This window comes from Andrographis paniculata, unplaced genomic scaffold (genome assembly GCF_009805555.1).
Source record: "Andrographis paniculata isolate CXL003 unplaced genomic scaffold, ASM980555v1 Contig74END, whole genome shotgun sequence".
In the NCBI taxonomy this organism is placed as follows: Eukaryota; Viridiplantae; Streptophyta; class Magnoliopsida; order Lamiales; family Acanthaceae; genus Andrographis; species Andrographis paniculata.
The window spans coordinates 1,785,920-1,804,245 of NW_026137611.1; the positions used below are offsets into that span (position 1 = coordinate 1,785,920).

At 29.3% G+C, this 18,326-nt stretch overlaps 2 protein-coding genes across 3 annotated transcripts; one reads left to right on the forward strand and one right to left on the reverse strand.

Annotated features, from left to right (window-relative positions):
• The first annotated feature begins 2,398 nt into the window (after window positions 1-2,398).
• LOC127265969 (uncharacterized) lies at window positions 2,399-8,290 on the forward strand. Its single transcript, XM_051296021.1, has 9 exons — window positions 2,399-2,767; window positions 3,142-3,351; window positions 3,434-4,235; window positions 4,759-4,826; window positions 4,909-4,967; window positions 5,656-5,759; window positions 7,126-7,198; window positions 7,315-7,495; window positions 7,719-8,290. Exons 2-9 carry the CDS (start codon window positions 3,150-3,152, stop codon window positions 7,802-7,804), a joined length of 1,575 nt encoding a protein of 524 aa, XP_051151978.1. The 5' UTR covers window positions 2,399-2,767; window positions 3,142-3,149; the 3' UTR covers window positions 7,805-8,290.
• Window positions 8,291-9,787: 1,497 nt separating this feature from the next.
• LOC127265842 (protein trichome birefringence-like 41) lies at window positions 9,788-18,182 on the reverse strand. 2 transcript variants are annotated; one of them, XM_051295855.1, is made up of 5 exons: window positions 17,718-18,182; window positions 13,174-13,348; window positions 11,274-11,449; window positions 11,037-11,195; window positions 9,788-10,174 (listed from the first exon to the last, which is right to left on the reverse strand). In XM_051295855.1, exons 1-5 carry the CDS (start codon window positions 18,125-18,127, stop codon window positions 9,883-9,885), a joined length of 1,212 nt encoding a protein of 403 aa, XP_051151812.1. In that variant the 5' UTR covers window positions 18,128-18,182; the 3' UTR covers window positions 9,788-9,882. The 2 variants fall into 2 exon arrangements, with proteins under 2 accessions (XP_051151812.1, XP_051151813.1); XM_051295856.1 differs by having other exon boundaries at window positions 13,174-13,345; window positions 17,718-18,181.
• Between the last annotated feature and the right edge of the window lie 144 nt (window positions 18,183-18,326).

An 18,326-nucleotide genomic window follows, 5' to 3' on the forward strand; every position in this document is an offset into this window, starting at 1 on the left:
CCCGAAATAGACGACGGTAAGCTTCGCGGGTAAAGACTCAAATCCTGAAATGGTGACTCAAAGCCAATGGAGCCCGTGTTAATGTTACGTGGTCTGTGTAAATTAATGGATCTATGTGAAAAGTCTCTATTATTTCACTATTAAATACTCCATCCGTCCGCGGATTTGTGCGAATTTTAAGAAATAATAATATTTTAATTATAGTGGGTAGGTAAAAGCAGTGTAATGATATTTTTGCCCTTATTTTTTGGTATAAAAGTAATGATGTGATGTAAAGTAAGAGTATTTGTGGAAAAAAATAAGGTATTTAATAAAATGGTTACTTTATAATTGGACGTTCCAAAATAGAAATATGTATACTTTGTAGTTGGACGGAGGGAGTATTAATGTGGTCTATATGAAAAGTCTCTGTTACTTGACTACTCTGTCCACTCTCCACTCTTAAATACGTGATTACATCCTTGATAGAAGAAAGTAACTGAGATATGAATTTTAGAGTTTCTGGTCTTCTATACAGAATAATCAACTAAAAATATAGTGCAAATGCTTAGAAGAACCAAATAAAATATTGCATTCGGATTTGACACCAATAGTCAGAGGTATGTTCTTGGAGTTTATTTTAGTTTCGATTCTTTAAGTTTTATTCCGCATTGAATCAATCATTATGTCTTTCATTCGATATCAAAGCATGTTTTTACTTCTACCTTGATATTTTTATTTTATTTTATTTAAATGGATTTTTTTTTTTGTTTGAGATATTTTTGAGAAATTGATGTTGAAAATCATTATAAGATCGATTTTCTTGCCATGTTATGTGATTAGTGTAGTTTTAATTAATTTTGAAATCACCACAGCTTTTGTGATTAATTAAAATTATATTTTATATTTACAGTTGCATATAGTAAATAACATAAATTGTAATCATACCTGATATAATAAAATTTACCATATGAATTTTGTTATATTTGTATGGCTAATTAGGATATTATATCAACTACATTTCTAATTTACCCACATCAATTAAAAAATGAATATAGTTGATAGTTTTATTATATGATTAAATGAGTCTAATAGAATTAAAATTTTAGACCACATGTATGTTTTATGTAAATATATTTTCATGTTGTATGATCTTTTTGTGCTTCGATTTAATTATAATTTGAGCATTATTATTATTATTATTATTATTATTATTATTATTATTATTTACTCTAACAATTCAATCTATTAATGTCTATAAAATGAAATATGATATTTCGAAATTTTACATTGATAAAACATCCTATATGACCTTTTATTTACATACTTAAGGCTAAAAAAACATCATTTTATTAATATTATAACACACTCATTTTTGTTTTTTGTTTTTTTTTTTTAATTTTTACAACGTTTTAATATAATACTTAATATTCAAATATCACTACTAAAAAATAAATATAAACTTTTAAAGTAAAAGAAAAGAGTATTATTATTTTTAATTATTATTATTTTTTTTGTCATTTAAGTATATTTTCATATTTTTAATAAAAAAATTATCCTATTTTTTTTATTCTAAAATATAATAAATTTTATTTTTATCTATTATATTCATTTTTATCAATTTTTTTTTCAAAATTCATACAGAGTCAAATGAGCTATCAAAACGACGAAAGAGGAAGCAGAACATTGTTTTATTTATTACTTCCTCCGTCCCAAGAAATATGGGTTAGATAAAATATAATTAATAAGTAATTAAAAAATATGTAATAATTATAGTATAATAAAAATAATTATAAATTAAAATTAAAATAAGTAAATAGTTTAATTAATATTAAAAATATTACAAAATAAAAAATTTAAAATATAATTAAAATATATAATTATATTTTTTAAAAAAAGAACAAATTATGTGGACAAAATAGGAACAAATTATGGGTGTGTTCGGTTTTAAAATTTTACTATTCATCCAATTTTTTTCCCCCAAAAACATCAAATCAAACATCTATTTTTCATTTTTTATATTATACTAAAAATTAATTTTACATTCAAAACATCACATCAACACCTATTTATATCACATCATACAACTATTCAAATTCAAAATTTTTACTATTCAAATCCCAACTCAAAATCCAAACCCCCAAACAAACACACCCATGAACCCAAGAAATATGAGTCAAGTAAAATATAATTAATAAATAATTAAAAAATATATAATAATTATAAAATAATTATTATATAATAAAAATAATTATAAATTAAAATTAAAATTAATAAATATTTTAATTAATATTAAAAATATTATAAAATATAAAATATAAAATATAATTAAAATTTATAATTATATTTAAAAAAAAAAAAAGGGCAAATTACGTTGATGAAATAGGGACCAATTATATTGACGTACGGAATAATTATTTTAAAGAAATAAACCCTAGTCGCGTTTAATTTCCTCCGCATCCGTCGTCTTCCATCTCCGTCGTCCTTCTGCCGCCGGTTTTGCCTCCATCGTCGTTCTCCTCGTTTTCTGCCAACATCATCTCTATTTTCGTGGCGGGGCAGGGAACTTTTAGTGGAAAAGGAAGGGTGGCGCCGACCGGTTCTCTGCTCGTGTGCAACAGCGTTGACGGCCAAAAATGTTCTCATAAGGAAGGAAAATCAACAAGCGCACTCTTCCCCTGATGGCGTGAAATGTTTTCCAAATAGAAGTAACGGGCGACTACGAAGCCCGATTCATTCCCGCCCTAATTTCAGCTCCTTCGCGTCTGCAATCGTTGCCTTCAAATCGGTTTGAGCTTGCCTTTCGTTTTCTCGCTCAATTATATAATCGTTGTGTTGAGTTCCCCTAGTTTTTGTTTGACATAAATTGGCAATTTTGGATTCTGAAATAATGTTCCGATTAGCCTCCTGCCGATCCGGCGAAGCATCGATTGTGGAACCTTAACTTTTTCACTCGAATCTTGATTCAGTAACTTGAAGAATGAAACAGAGATTTATACTTCATTTGTTTTAGAGAAACACATACCTTCTTGCTCTTGGGCCGAGATGTTTGATTGGTGGTGCATTTTTGGAGTCATTTTATTTGGGATTTGTGATGATAATGCTTAGAATGAGTCATTTTATTCAGCTTGATGAAGAAATTAGTTTAATACTCCTTGTTAGGGTTAACAATGGCGGGAGCAGTTTCATCATCAACCTCACTTAAGGAGTATCTAAAAAAGTACACAAGTAATGATGATGAAAAGAAGAAAAGTAAGAAGAGGAAGAAGAAGAAAGATACTAAAGCTAATGCTGCTGGAGTTCTTGTACTGGACGAAGATCCCGTTTGGCAAAAGCCTGTCAATCTTGATGAAGAAGAAGAAGATTCAGCAGGCAACTAAGCTTATGTTTGTTTATTTTTTTGTTCTGGTTTATAAATCTTTGTTCTCTTGTATATTGATGCACATCGTTGCAGATGAAGAGAAGCCACAAGTTGACGAGGATATTGAAGTGAAGCGTATGAGGAGACTAGAGCTACTTAAGTTGAAGCGCCCGTATGGTGCCATTTCTGAGGACGGAAGCGGTTGGGTTTCTGTGTCTGAGACACGTAGCAGTTTAAAGTCTGAGGACCAAAATTCTGACATTTCCCCTCCTCGCAAAAGCAGGCAACGAAATGATACTCCATCGCCAAGACCTGACCGGAAATCCGAAATTCTTGCTGATACTGATTTATCTCCACCACGGAAGTCACACAAGCATCACCAGAGTCCTCCAGGTACAGAAACAGGACCATCTCGCTCTACAGGTGCTCGGTCTGCCCGCTTCGATACACCATCACCTGAGCCACATCTGCGCGCTTCAGTAAATGATAGAGAGACAGATTTGTCGCCACCCCGACGGAAACAAAGAGAATTGACTGACCCTGAAAAAGTACTCTCACATCCTAAGCTTATGGATTCTGACATTTCTCCCCCTCGACGTTCTCGTCGTGATCCTAGAAGTGAAAATGATTCTCGAGCTTCAGCAGATTTTGATCTTTCGCCTCCTAGGAAGACCAAGAGTGATAGATCTGGTTCCGTTCGATCTGCAAGGAAGCCAGTTCACTATTTAGAAGGCCAACATACATCTGATCGTACAACTTCAGTTTCTGATCTATCTCCTCCAAGGAAGAGGAAGAACGAATCGCCAAGTGTTGTGCATAAACGAAAAACTGGATTAGTCACTGGTGGAGACATGAAAGATGAAAACGAGAAGAAGATGAAGGAAGACTTCTTGAGGTAAGCCCTTTGGTTGTCATCTAATGCAGCTTTAATTCTCCCTAGTATTCCTTTAATATGGTCTCCTCAATAAGACTACTTCATTCTTCTGTGTGTTCGGATTATACATTTAAGAGTATATTGTCACTAATTTTAACCTGAAAATTGGCAGAACCATTATATAGTATTTTATATTTTTGCACTTCTGGGTAGCAGTTAAACATTAGCCAGGTTACTAGACAAACCTTGCAGTCCTTTTTGTCATGATTTCAGTTTTTACATGTTTAGATTATGATTCTGCTCAAACTATTTCACCACACACATTTAAAAATTTGGTTACTTCGTTCTAACATGGATTAACTTTCTTAGGTCTGCAACTATTTGATCAAATGATCTTATGTATGTTATACACTACTTAACTGAATGTTATTGAGCTTACTTTGTAATACTTGCTATAATCTATTTGGTTTTGTGCTCTAATCTCATTTTCCCTGCAATAAGATGTGTGTACGAACTAATAAGTCTTTGCTATATGCCACTATAGGTTTCAAGAACTGGATCCTTCTATAAGTGGTCGAGATGCTGAACCTGTTTACCGCGACAAATTAACTGGTTTGCTGAAGGCTTTTCTCATCGTTTTTCTATCCTCTGTTATCAATGAAGTACATTTCAGGAATCCAATTTTCGTTTCCAGGTAAACGCATGTCAAAGCAAGAGTTTCTCAAATCTCAGAAGAAAGAAGAGAAGCCCAAGGTGCTTTGTTTATTTTAATTTTTCCAGTTTCTTTGTCTCTCCCTCTACCCCCTCTCATTGCACTCCTTGTTTTATAATTCAATGTTTACTTCTTCCTTTTATGTGGTGACTGGGAAATTGTTAATGGGGGTTAAGATTTGCGGAATTAGTAACCAAAATATGGTAAAAGCTGCATTAATTTCTGTAATTTTCAGTTTACTTCCTCTGATCCATCAGGTTTTGAGAGATGATATATTTAGGGTGTGTTCTATTATCAAATTTTACCAAATTTCTATTATTCATAACAAATTTTTCCCCAAAAAATATCAAATCAAACACCTATTATTTATTTTTTATATTATACTAAAAATAAATCTTACATTCAATACATCACATCAACACCTATTTATATCACATCATACAGCTATTCAAATTCAAAAATTTTTACTATTTAAATTCCAAACCAAAATCCAAACCTCCAAACAAACACACCCTTGATACAAATTTCTCTTGTAAATGTACCTGGCCTAGTCTACATTTGGTTCCTTATCATCTTGTTCTTTCCTCTTTAAAAGAGAGAAGAAAAAGTAGTGACAAAGAAGAGGAAATAGCTTTAAACATGTACACATGGAGGGGAAATCATTAATTAGTACACATGATTGTTGATACGAACTATCATCATTCAAGTTCTGATTATGGTTTTCCACAGGAAATAAAGTTGGAATGGGGCAAAGGATTGGCTCAGAAGCGAGAAGTTGAAGCTAGGTTGAAAGAGTTAGAAGCAGAGAAGGAAAAACCATTTGCTCGGAGCAGGTATTTTAAAGATAAAAGTGGCTCTTGTTTCACTAATTTAATGGTTGTAAGTGCAAAGCAAGCGGTAAGTTTCAGGGATTTATACACACTTTAGGTGTACATACATATTATGTGCTGTAATATGCTAATCTTGAAGACTTAATAACATAAACATCAATCACATTTTAAGAATCAAGATGAAAGGAGATAAGTAAACAGTGTGAAGCTACTTTCTACATGGTTTGTTTAGTATTAGTTTTCAAACATCTTAGCTCTTAGGTATCAGAAGGCTATCTCATATGGACATGGTAAGTAGATAGTAGCGTGTAGTCCTTTTAAATTAATTTTTCTAGGCTAATAAGACAAAGTTGATTGGGTAAAGTACCAAAAAAAAAAATTTGTTTGTTTCATAGCGGTGCTGAGAAAGGTTTATGTTATATTTATGACGTTTATTCATTCTCATCTGAATAACTTCAGTGATGGTACTTAGCTTGTGTTAATCTCTTTGTTGTAAGAATTGAGCCCATCATGTTTAATGGGATTGTAAGGTGATATGGTTGCAGCAGTTGTTTTGTTTGTGACGTATTTGTGCTTGACATGTCCCACTAAAATATGGGCATGATAGGAATGCAGTCTAAACACTAACAGATCATTGACATTGAAATCTAGGCAGAGGATCTGAAGGAAGTAAACAATCACTAATCGATAGAGTTGGAAACCACTCACTTACCTTTTAACGTTTAAACCTTATGAAGTTGTGTACTTCATAACTTTGAACATGTAGGTGAGAGAATTGAGCTAGCCTGCTTTAGCTTCCTCCACCAGAAAATCCATTGATATGATGAACCGTGCATGTATAAGTAGAGGACTTGATTTCAAGTATCACTCTAAGCCCTCAAGTGGCGTTAAAAAGCAACACCAATTGTATAAAATATTAAAGTTAGAGAGGTAAATTGAGAAAATTCATTTCAAACTTCGCAAAATTTTAACAAATTATTCAAGGGTTGTGGAAAACACAAGGAAAGCAACCTATTTAGAGGTGCTCGTAGAACCTCGAGAAAAGCGAGGTGGTTATAATGAATGGTCTTTGCCAGGTTAGGACTTCGTTTGGGTATATTTACAAGTTACTTAACTGGACTTGTGCACCCTTTGCAACCTTCCCATAAAATTTTCACCGAAGTTCTCGGATGGATTTGAAGTCCTATTGTTTAACTCGTCTGGTTGTTTTAACCTTACCATGTCAGTGTTGTACCAATTGACTAGATCTGGTGCCTTTCTCTTCACTATTGACATACATTAGATTTTATTTCTTAATAGGAATTTCCTTAGCTTTCCGACCTTTATACACAATAAAAATGCCTTTCGTGTGTTGCAATTCTGACTCTAGGGATGACCCTGATCTTGACTCAATGCTGAAGGAAAGAGTCCGATGGGGTGACCCCATGGCACATTTAGTCAAGGCAAGTAGCTAGTGCTATGTCTTTTTTATTTTTGGTTACACGGATTATTATTCTGCAGTATTTTGCTATCTTTTTGTGTGATAACTCACTCTCAAGATTATTTGCCAATGCTTCAGAAAAAGAATGTGGAGCCAGTTCTTCCAGACCTCGGTGATAGTGAGAGGATGAAAGAATCCGGCTTCATTATCCCACAGGAGGTCCCAAGCCATAGCTGGATAAGAAGAGGAGTTGATGCTCCCCCAAACCGTTATGGGATCAAACCAGGGAGACACTGGGATGGCGTAGACCGCAGTAATGGTGAGAATTTATGATAGGAATTCGATGGGGTTGCTTTCTTTTCCCACCATCATCTTTGTTTTTGCCTCTTGCCATAGCCTGTTTTGTTGTATTGGCACTACCAAGTGCACAATTGCTAAAATGAAAAAAAAACAAAGAAAAAAAAGAAAAAAAGCGAGCTATCTATTAATTTCATTTATTCATTTAGCCAATAAGAAATAATGATTTTGGGCTACTCTTGTAGGATACGAGAAGGAGATGTATAAGAGGATGAACGAAAAAAGTGCTACTGAGAGAGAAGCATACTTGTGGTCCGTTTCGGAGATGTGATGCGCAGAGTTGAGCTGAACTGAGGCTGTCCTAAAAAAACATCACTTATTGACTCAAATTCATCGTGGGTGTCGTATTCTGAGACAGAAAGAGTTCGCCCGGAGCTGTCTTGTCCTGTAACCAGTGACTCTGGAGACGTAACTCGGACATACCTTATACATCTATCTTATTTATCATGTTTGTAACACAGCATGGTAATAGTAAAACAAATTGAACTGATCCCTCGTTCGGATGCTACTCTCGCTCGATAGGTTCCACAGGCGATGGTTGTCATTGAGGTAATGTTTGTGCTTAGACAGGTACCTACTGCTTCTAGTTGTTATATATATTTATATATATATATATATATATGCTTATAGCAATAGCTCAGATGATGCTCTACCCAATTCAATTCAATTAAGCTTCATCTCAGAATTTGTGATGTGTTCTTTGCTTTTTCTAGTTTGAGATGTACTATTGAAATGAATATGACCCTCTTTGAATCCACTTCTAAAAAGGGTTTTTGCTTTAAATATATATATATATATTATTTTGCTTAGATTGGTTTTTTTTTTTCGAAAGTGCTTCCTTTGTCACAGTGAAATATTTGGTTTTTGGCACAATAAAGTGGATAGTATTAAATAGATTAAATTGATAATTAAATAATGTGACAAGAAAAGTGCTTGTGGGATTAGGCATGTCAATTGGACCTGTCTCAGACCCGGATCTGACGATCCTGTATATTTTTCTCAGATCTGGAATCTCATATTGATACGGGATACGGGCTCCGAATCTAGATCCAAATCCGTTTTATATGGTTCTAGATCTGGTATTCTAGTTTCAATATTGAATTGATCCGGATCCGGATGTTTATATATATTATATTATTTGTTAATTTTTTTTTTTTATATATTTGTAAATAATGTTAGTTTAAATTTTCTTTGGCATTACGATGTTGTTAATTACATAGTTATTTATATTTAAGTTAAAAATTATGATACTTAAATGTAATTGCTGATTTTTTTCTTATAAATAATTTCTTGAATATTAGATTCGGATCCGGTCAACATTTTTTAGTTCCGGTTTCGGAAATGGTAATGAAAGGTCGGATTTAAATTTGGAACATCATAATTCAAATCGGATCAGATACGAGGTCTACATGGGTAGGACCAAAATAAAAAAATATCAGAAATATCGGATATGTATGTGGAAACGGGGGAGTAATATTTAGGGTTTAAAAATTTTGTGTGTTGTTGAAGTAGTTTTAAAAATTTAAATTATTAGTTTATTCCTAATAAATGATAATAATAAATTAGAGAAGTATAATATAAAAATATTGAATTTATATATTATATTATTTCACGGTTGTCTAATTTGACTTTCTTTGGTGTGCTTCGGTCTTGTTTGTCATATATATTTACCTAATATAACTTATTTTGTCGGATCTAGAAGAATAGCAGTTGTATGTATGTTGTAATTTTATAAAAATCGTATTAAGAAACGTTGGCCAAAGAAACTTAAAATTTATATTCAAATTTATTTTTACTTGACATATGAAGTATTAAAATTAAAATGTAAAATATATATAAGCTATTAAATTTAAAAAATTATTTTGAATTATACTTAAATATAATTTATAAAATTTTCAAAATAAATTATTATTTAAAAATATATTTACATTAACAATATATAAGTGTGTATATATTTTGTGCTTAAAGATTGAGTTGTTGTTTATGATTAATAATATAAAAAGTAATTTTTTTGTTTTTATTAAATTGTTAGGTATACTTATTTTAACTCATTTTTACGGAAGAAAATAGTATAAGAATTCAATATATTAAATTAATCAATAAATAAAAAGCAGTTAAAAATCAGTAACATTATGATACAATACTATCACCACATAATCATAATTTGTGTTTTGATTTGAATAATTATCTAATCTGATATGACTAAAACTTAATGTAATATTTTCAATAATGTAAAATTAATATTTAATGTAAATAAAAAAATAAATATTTAATCTCACATTTCTTAAAGAAAAAATTACAGATAAATAGAAATTAAATAAAATCACCCAAACAAATATATCCTTTAGTTCAAAGAATGAGAAGGTTGTAAAGAATTAGATTCCAAGTATCGGGCACTCCGGGCAGGCACCAATGGCTGCAGTCGGACCTCCCGCCGAGCCCGTAAATTGACGGGTGTCCGTCTTTCCTAAGCAACGACAAATTCGTTATGTCAAGAAGTTGCACAGGCTTCTTCACCTTACTCAAAACTCTCTTTAGCACGCCCAACGCCGCCGGCAACCCTCCCGGATACGTCGACCCCGCCACCGGCTCTTTTTGTCCCGCGCACGACTTTGCCCTTGGTTCGTTCCACTCGCTCCCGCTGCATGCGCATTAAAACACGACCGAAAAAACACACTTTTAATATATGATCGAGACGATCTATTGTCACGACATTGCTTAAAATGATATGGTCGATGCAGGAAGACTATGTAATACTCATTCAGTCTATTAAATTTTGTGCTCGTAATTTTTTTGTATGGATTTTAATGTATGAGTTTTGAATTGATACTTTTTATTATTATTATTATTTTTTATAATAAAAAATATAAATGTAGTATAAATTTTTTTACTGAATAAGAAAAACCGAAAACTTTTTTTAAGAGAAAAAAAAATTGAGCACAATTTTAGGGGACATGACGAGTATATAACTAATACTTCCTCTGTCCCATATATATATATATATATCCATTTACTTTTTACACGAATTTTTAAAAATATTGATATTATATTGGAATGTAGTAAAAATAAAGATAAAAAAAACTGAAGTACCCTTATTAATATTGTACGATATAAAGGTAATAGCATCTGTGTAATATATTGTAAATTGAAAGGGTATTTGTAATATTAAGTAGATAGTACAGTTACTAAACAAACTAAAATAGAAAAATAGATAGATTGTTAAGGTACGAAAACAATAATATAATTGGTGGTAATTTTGTATAACTCTTTATATTTTCATTTATTAGAATAATATTAATGTAAATAAGTATAAGTTTTAAAATATTTCTAATATGTAATGCGGTAAAATTTACTAAAAAGGAAAATATAAACTTTATGTTCGTACAGATCAAATGAAAAATATATATTTTGTTAGCAGACTGAAAAACTATTTAATTAATGATATTTTTTTTTTTACAAGTTTAAATTTTTAAGTTAAATGATAATTTAAGATTCAAACTTACTTGTAATGAGAAGGAGAAATTCCCTGAAAGAAAACAGAGGTTTTGGTCGGGTCAATGTTGGCATCGACCCATTTGCCCCACGTCCTCAAGGCTTTCTCGAAGGCCACGACACGGTCCATGTCCTTGTAAAGTTGTCCCCCGTCTTCGATGTAATCCCATCTGTATGCATATTGTTTTACGTTATTGTAAATTTTTATATTGTTCGTTAAGGCACAAAAATTATTATCGAATGCATACGGTTGTGTTGGCCCTCGACGGTTCCACCAATGCCATGTGTTGAAGATCAGCACGTCGACGCCCAACCAGTGTTTGCCACGTGTGATCGAATCCAATTTTAGGATCCGACCTTTGGGTTCTCCTACAACGTCGACTAAGAACACCGCATGATCCAACATAATATTGACATCGAAATCCTGAATAGAATACAAGGCTTTATTTAAGGTCTATGATTAACTTTGTGTGACTTGCCTTTTAATTCGCAAGTTATAAAAGTTAAATAAATAAAATATAAAAACATATAAAAACTGTGTCTGTGCATCTAAAATACTGACACTTTTATTTATAATATTATTTTTTAACAAATTATTATATTAAATATATATTTTTTTATAAAATACTATATTAAATGTTCAGTTATTTTATTATTTATATATATATTTTAAAATTTTGCCACTAATTATTATTACTCCTTCATTCCACTATTCCACTATTCCCATTTCTTTTTATTTTACAAATGGAATGTGAATATTTTTGGTGACCCTAGGGAGTAATACTTTTTTTCCAAAAAAAATCTTATCAAATAACCAATATTTTATTTGCAAAATTTTCCAAATTTCTGGGTTTTTTTTTTTTATTTGAATTTGAATTTAAAAAATATTTTGTAAACAAATAGTATATTTTAAAAAATCGTACTAAATTAATAAAATTGATTTGTATTTAAAATACAAACCAAACACACCCTCAAAACTTCAAAAAATTCTCTCAAAATGGAATATAACCCAATTAAAATATATATGTGATACTCAATTTATTTCAACTTAAAAAAATATTAAAATAATTTTCAAATTAAAAATGTTCAATTTGATAAAATCTTAACATGACACTATATTTATATATATACTTTTTAAAATAGTGAGGATATATTAAAATTAATAAAAGTCGAAAAAATGAAAATGAAAATAATTATAATTGGGCTCATCAATCATAATAATTGGTTGAAACAAGCAAATGGAGTACAGCCAAAAATGTCATGCCCACTTAGATTAGGACCACATTATTATTATGACATGTTAATGATGCATCATTACAAATTGACATATTACATTACATGATGCCTTCTTTTCTTTGTCCATATAATATACATACGTACATACAAATATATATATATATATAGTGTTGATTGAAATTAATAGACGAATACTACCTTCGTTTTAATACAATAGTCATAGTCTTATTTACTATTTTTATCTGTCCCAAAATAATAATTTTATTTTCATAAATAACTATATCACCATAAAATTATCTCTACTTTTTCATTATTATTACACAATTGTCACTATTTTTTATACTAATATACTCACAAGGGCAAAAAAATCATTTATTCTTACTTTTTACAAACTACCAATATAATGTCAATATTTTTTTAAATTCCGCGCCCAACACAATAAAACTATAGTTTTGGGACGGAGCAAGCATATTTTATAAATGTCTACTATGAAAATATCTTTTGTATTAAAATTAAATGCAATAATTACTATGTATTGTTTTCACTATTGCTATTATCAACACAATACTAAATAATAACATTCAGCATTGTAATTGTCAGTCATATATAATAAATTTATATTAATTATTTGGTTCATAAAAAATACATTTATTGGTATCAAATTTTTTACTACTACTTTTAATTTAGAATCCTGTTAGAAAATTTTGTAATTTTTATTTATTTTTTACACACATATGTATACTTTTATATTTCTAAATGTAATTTATAAAATTATTTCAAAATATAATAAGGGTAAAATAATATATATATATATTGAAATTATCACCTAAAATAATCAAAGTAAAATTAAATTAGATAAAAAGAATAAATTATCAAGACGAGCATAATTTTAATTTCGAGGGCTATACTAACCTTAAATGTAAAGCTCGAAATCTCGTCGGATATGGTTTGAATGTAGTTTATCCCCGGTACCGAGGAATAAAGCATGCATACGAGTGATTGCCACTGGTTACGGCTCAAGGAATCACCCACGAACATTACGCTCTTACCTTTTAATTTCTTTAGAAACCCGACCCCATCAAATCTGCTAAATAAATGGTTGAATTTAGCCTTGAATCGAGTTCTTTTTTCTTTTATGCGATAAAATACACTCTAACAAACAATACATAAATTATATAAACTATTGAAAATGTAAATTTTTGTTACTATGAACAAGAAAAACTGTTCGAGTTCAAAACATTTGAACTGGAATAAATTGAACTAAATGAATCGGGCTAAATATTGCAAAATTCATTCTACTTACTCTCAACGAGTGCTGACAAATATATACAAGTGAAAAACTCAAAATGTTCAGGACTTATCGAATCAAAATTCAAACTTAAGGCTTGAAGTATACATTTATTTTTTTGCATGAGTTTAAAAAAACTAATATTTTAATGACAGTGGATAGTTAAAAGTAGTGTAAAGACAATTTCGTCTTTGTTTTTTTTTTGTATAAAAGTAATTATGTAATGATAAAATAGAGGTAATTATGAAAAAAAAATAAAAAAATAGAGTATTTAATGAAATGATTATTTTATAATTGAACAATCCAAAATATAAATATGAATGCTTTATGACTGGACGGATGCAATAACCTTTACACAACAAAAATAAATTGTCTAAATATATTGATACTTATTAAGAAATTTTTTTTCCATGAATATATATTTGTAACAAATATATATATATATATTTTAAGTCAAGATACTATGAACATTTTTATTAGCATATTTGGTTGGGTGTTTGTATTTTGATAAATAATAAAATTTAAAATAGTTATTTGACGTAATATAAATAGATAGAAGATATAATATTTTGAATGTTAAATTAATTTTTAATATAATATAAAAAAAACAATTAATTAATTTGACATTATGTTAAAGTAAAATAAATTTGATCAATAGTAAAAACCCACCAAATAACAAGTTAAGTGGCTTGTTAAGTTTTACTCTCAAAACACTTTGCACAATATATATCTTCTAATTTTTTCCTTAAATATTGGGGCTCATTTGTAATCTTTCAATTCTATCTATTTTTTAAATACACAAATAGATTTCTACACATTTAAAACTCTTTCTATATACTACATTAATTTTAATTATATTAATAATTTATAAATATATAGTATTAACATATTTATATTATATAAAATTTTACATTGTCACTAAGGGTGTATTTGTTTGGGGAGATTGGATTAGATTTCTACTATTCATCCTATTTTTTCTTAAAAATATCAAATCAAACAACTATTATTTATTTTATATATTATACTAAAAATCAATTTTACATTCAAAATATTACATCAACACTTATTTATATCACATCATACAACTATTCAAATTCAAAATTTTTACTATTTAAATCCCAACTCAAAATCCAAATCCCCAAACAAGCACACCCTAAGGGTGTGTTTGTTTGAGAAATTTTATTTGGATTTTCACTATTCATCCTATTTTTTTTTCCCCAAAAATATCAAATCAAACACATATTTTTCATTTTTTATATTATACAAAAAATCAATTTTACATTCAAAACATCACATCAACATCTATTTAGGGTGTGTTTGTTTGAAGGATTTTGGTGGATTTCCACTATTCATCCAATTTTTTCCCCCAAAAAACATCAAATCAAACACCTATTTTTCATTTTTTATATTATACTAAAAATCAATTTTACATTCAAAACATCACATCAAACCCTATTTATATCACATCATACAACTATTCAAATTCAAAATTTTTACTATTCAAATCCCAACTCAAAATCCAAACCTCCAAACAAACACACCCTTATATCACATCATACAACTATTCAAATTCTAAATTTTTACTATTCAAATCTCAATCCAAAATCCAAACTGCCAAACAAACACACCCTAAGTAGACTTGGCAGTATCGATTTGGTGCTAACATGACTACTTTGTAAGCACTACATTAGTACCAAGTGGATTTTATCAATGTAAAAATCCACTTGGTTCTAACATGTGCGTGCGGACAGATTAACTATATCAGCGTCAAATCTACTTAGCAACATGATAATAGAGAGAAGTATAGAATTAAAAAAAAATAAAAAAATAATACTTTCTTTGTCCATAACAAAATATCTATTTTTTCATTTTAGTCTGTCCCGTTACAAAGTATCAATTTTCTTTTTTAATAACTGTACTATCTACTTAACATTACAAATACCCTTACAAATTACAATATATTACACAAATGTTATTACCTTTATATCACACAATACTAATAAAGCTATTTTAGTTATTTCTATTTTATTCCTACTACATCCCAATATAATACTAATATTTCTAAAATTTCGTACAAAAAGCAAACGGATACATAATTATGGGACGGAGGGAGTAAAAAATAATTTACCTTTTAAATGATTTAATATCAAATCAAATCTTCAACCACAAATCCATGATCAAACACATTCTAAACTAGAGGATGGATTGAGTGCTATTGAATCATATACTGAAATTATGTTGAATACCTTTCAATGTAATATATTAATTTTTATAATTAATTTATATAATTAATATAATTAAAAGTAATTAATTTCTAAGGCATTCAGCATCATGTGCTTAAATGCAGCACCTTCTAACTAATCTCTTTGTAAAATTAAGAGTGTGTTTTTCAATTAAGTTTGACTAATGATTACTTAAATGATAATTGTTTGTTTGGTTGTATTTTTTTTTTTTTTCTATTTATACTACTTATTTATATATTTTTTTCTTTTTAAAATATCATATATATATATTATTTAAAAGATTATATACAAATAATTTTTTTATTCAAAAATAACATCAAATATATATTTATATCAGATTAAATAATTATTAAAATTTTAAATTTTTATTATTCCAATACAACAAATCACAAACATTATTATATATACTTTCCTATGGTTGAGACACATGAAAATCTAGTTCTGAATTGATTTAAAATTTTTTAAATAATATTTTGATATTATATTAAAAAAATATAATAATGTACACTTATTGAAAATCTTACTTAGAGAATATCATTAATTTTAATTTAAAATCACAATTAAATAGTTAAATGTATATATAAGAATATATTAGTGCTCTTTTGAAAATAATTTCTCATTTTTTTAAAACTATTTTATTTATGTTTTCAATAAAATATAATATATTTTTATATCTATAACATCATATTCAATCACTGTTTAAACAATATAATATAGCAATTCATAAACCAAAGTACCTAACACACCCCTAGATGCTTGGAATATGATTTTTTTTAAATATAATAATAATATATAAAACAATATATTGCTTCATTAGTCTACTCCAAAAAATATACTCCCTCTTAATTTAATAATTGTAATACCTACCTAACATAATAAATATTTTTTCAATTTACAATATATTACACAATACCAATAAAGATATTTTCGTCTTTTTTATTACAATTCAATATAATACTAATATTAAAAAATTTACGTGCAAAAAGCAAAAGTTACTCTTTATATGAGACGAAAGGAGTATATATTTTAACAAATATTCTACTTTACTATGCATTATCATTTTTACATTAAAAACTAAAAAATAAAGAGTGCCAAAAATAAAACATCACTAATTGAAGAATTCAGAAAACATCAAAATGCCTAATGAATATTAATAATAATAATGTACTTCCTCTATTCCACATAATTTGTTTCTATTTTTTATTTTCATCCGTCCCGCATAACTTGTCCTTTTTATTTTTGGAAATATAATTATGCACTTTAATCGCATTTTAAATTTTAAATTTTATAATTTTTATAATTTTAATTAAACTATTTACTTATCTTAATCTTAATTTATAATTATTTTTACTAAATAATTATTATTTTTTAATTACTTACTAATTATATTTTACCTAAATTCTCGTATCTACATCAATACACTCATATTACATGGGAGTAATAACTACGAAAAGACAGCGAATATATGCGTGCGGTGGGATCTGTGAAGCTCACAGTCACGAGGCACCCCGTGACTCACCGACGGTAACGTTAAATACTTCCCGCCCTCCAATCAGAACACTCTAGAGTCTATGCACAATATATGTTCATATGCCAACCATCTTTCCCCACTAATATTTTTTTTATAAAACTTAATTAAATAATATCTAAACATATGCATATAAATAAAAATGCTAAATTAAATGAAAATATATTTTAATGATTTGATATCACCAAAAAAAAAAAAAAAAACATTTTCTAACAATTTTTGCGCTGGCAACAAAATTAAAATTATCGAGCAAATTAATTGTAGTGGAATTATACAAATTTTAATAAAAAATAATTAATATATACATACAAAAAAGGCACTCAAAGCACTGAGTATAAGCAAACAAAACGACAACAGCAGAAAGAGCAAACGACAGTACATGATTATACACGCATACCTTGACAGGCTGCAGGAGCGCGGTTGCCACTTGTACCTAAGGTACAAGTCATCGATGCGTCCATTCTTCTGGCAGTTAAACTCCTTCTGAATGAAAGGACACGACGCGGCGGTGTAAAACGGAGCATCGCCGTCGCCGTTGCCGTCGCCGGCGAGCTTCCAGCTTCCCTGGAAAACATCACAGGCTCGTGAACGGCGGAAAGGAAGCTGCAGGCTGAGGCTCGCGATAATCGCCAGAAAACGAAGGTAGGGATTCATCTCTCTACTACCTGTTAGGTCGTGTGGATCGATCTCATTGAGGGAGAGAGAATCGTGAAATTGGTGTGATTGAAAAGCGAAATGCACAGCTGCCGCCTGACCTTCTGCCTGCCGATATATATATAATGCGGCCGGTGTAGGTACACCGAGCATGGCCCCCACTTAGATTTCGGCAGTTCCGCGGTAAAATTTAAATGCGAATTTATCAGCATTCATTAAACGCGTCGTACTACTACTGGGGTTTGTGCAGAGCTGAACAAAATATTCGAAAGCTATTAAATATTTGATAAATTTTGAATTTTCAAATTGTTTCTCATGATATATTAAAATTCTGAATTAAATTAAAATATAA

Excerpts from the sequence above, each read along its gene's own strand:
- LOC127265969 (XM_051296021.1), top strand. The coding sequence starts at position 3,150 with ATGGCGGGAGCAGTTTCATCATCAACCTCACTTAAGGAGTATCTAAAA. Across the intron at positions 3,352-3,433 it reads AGAAGAAGAAGATTCAGCAG|ATGAAGAGAAGCCACAAGTT; the intron begins GCAACTAAGCTT and ends ACATCGTTGCAG. Across the intron at positions 7,199-7,314 it reads CCATGGCACATTTAGTCAAG|AAAAAGAATGTGGAGCCAGT; the intron begins GCAAGTAGCTAG and ends CCAATGCTTCAG.
- LOC127265842 (XM_051295855.1), bottom strand. The coding sequence starts at position 18,127 with ATGCTCGGTGTACCTACACCGGCCGCATTATATATATATCGGCAGGCA. Across the intron at positions 11,450-13,173 it reads TTTCGAGCTTTACATTTAAG|GATTTCGATGTCAATATTAT; the intron begins GTTAGTATAGCC and ends TATTCTATTCAG. Across the intron at positions 11,196-11,273 it reads CGTCGAGGGCCAACACAACC|ATGGGATTACATCGAAGACG; the intron begins GTATGCATTCGA and ends ATATGCATACAG.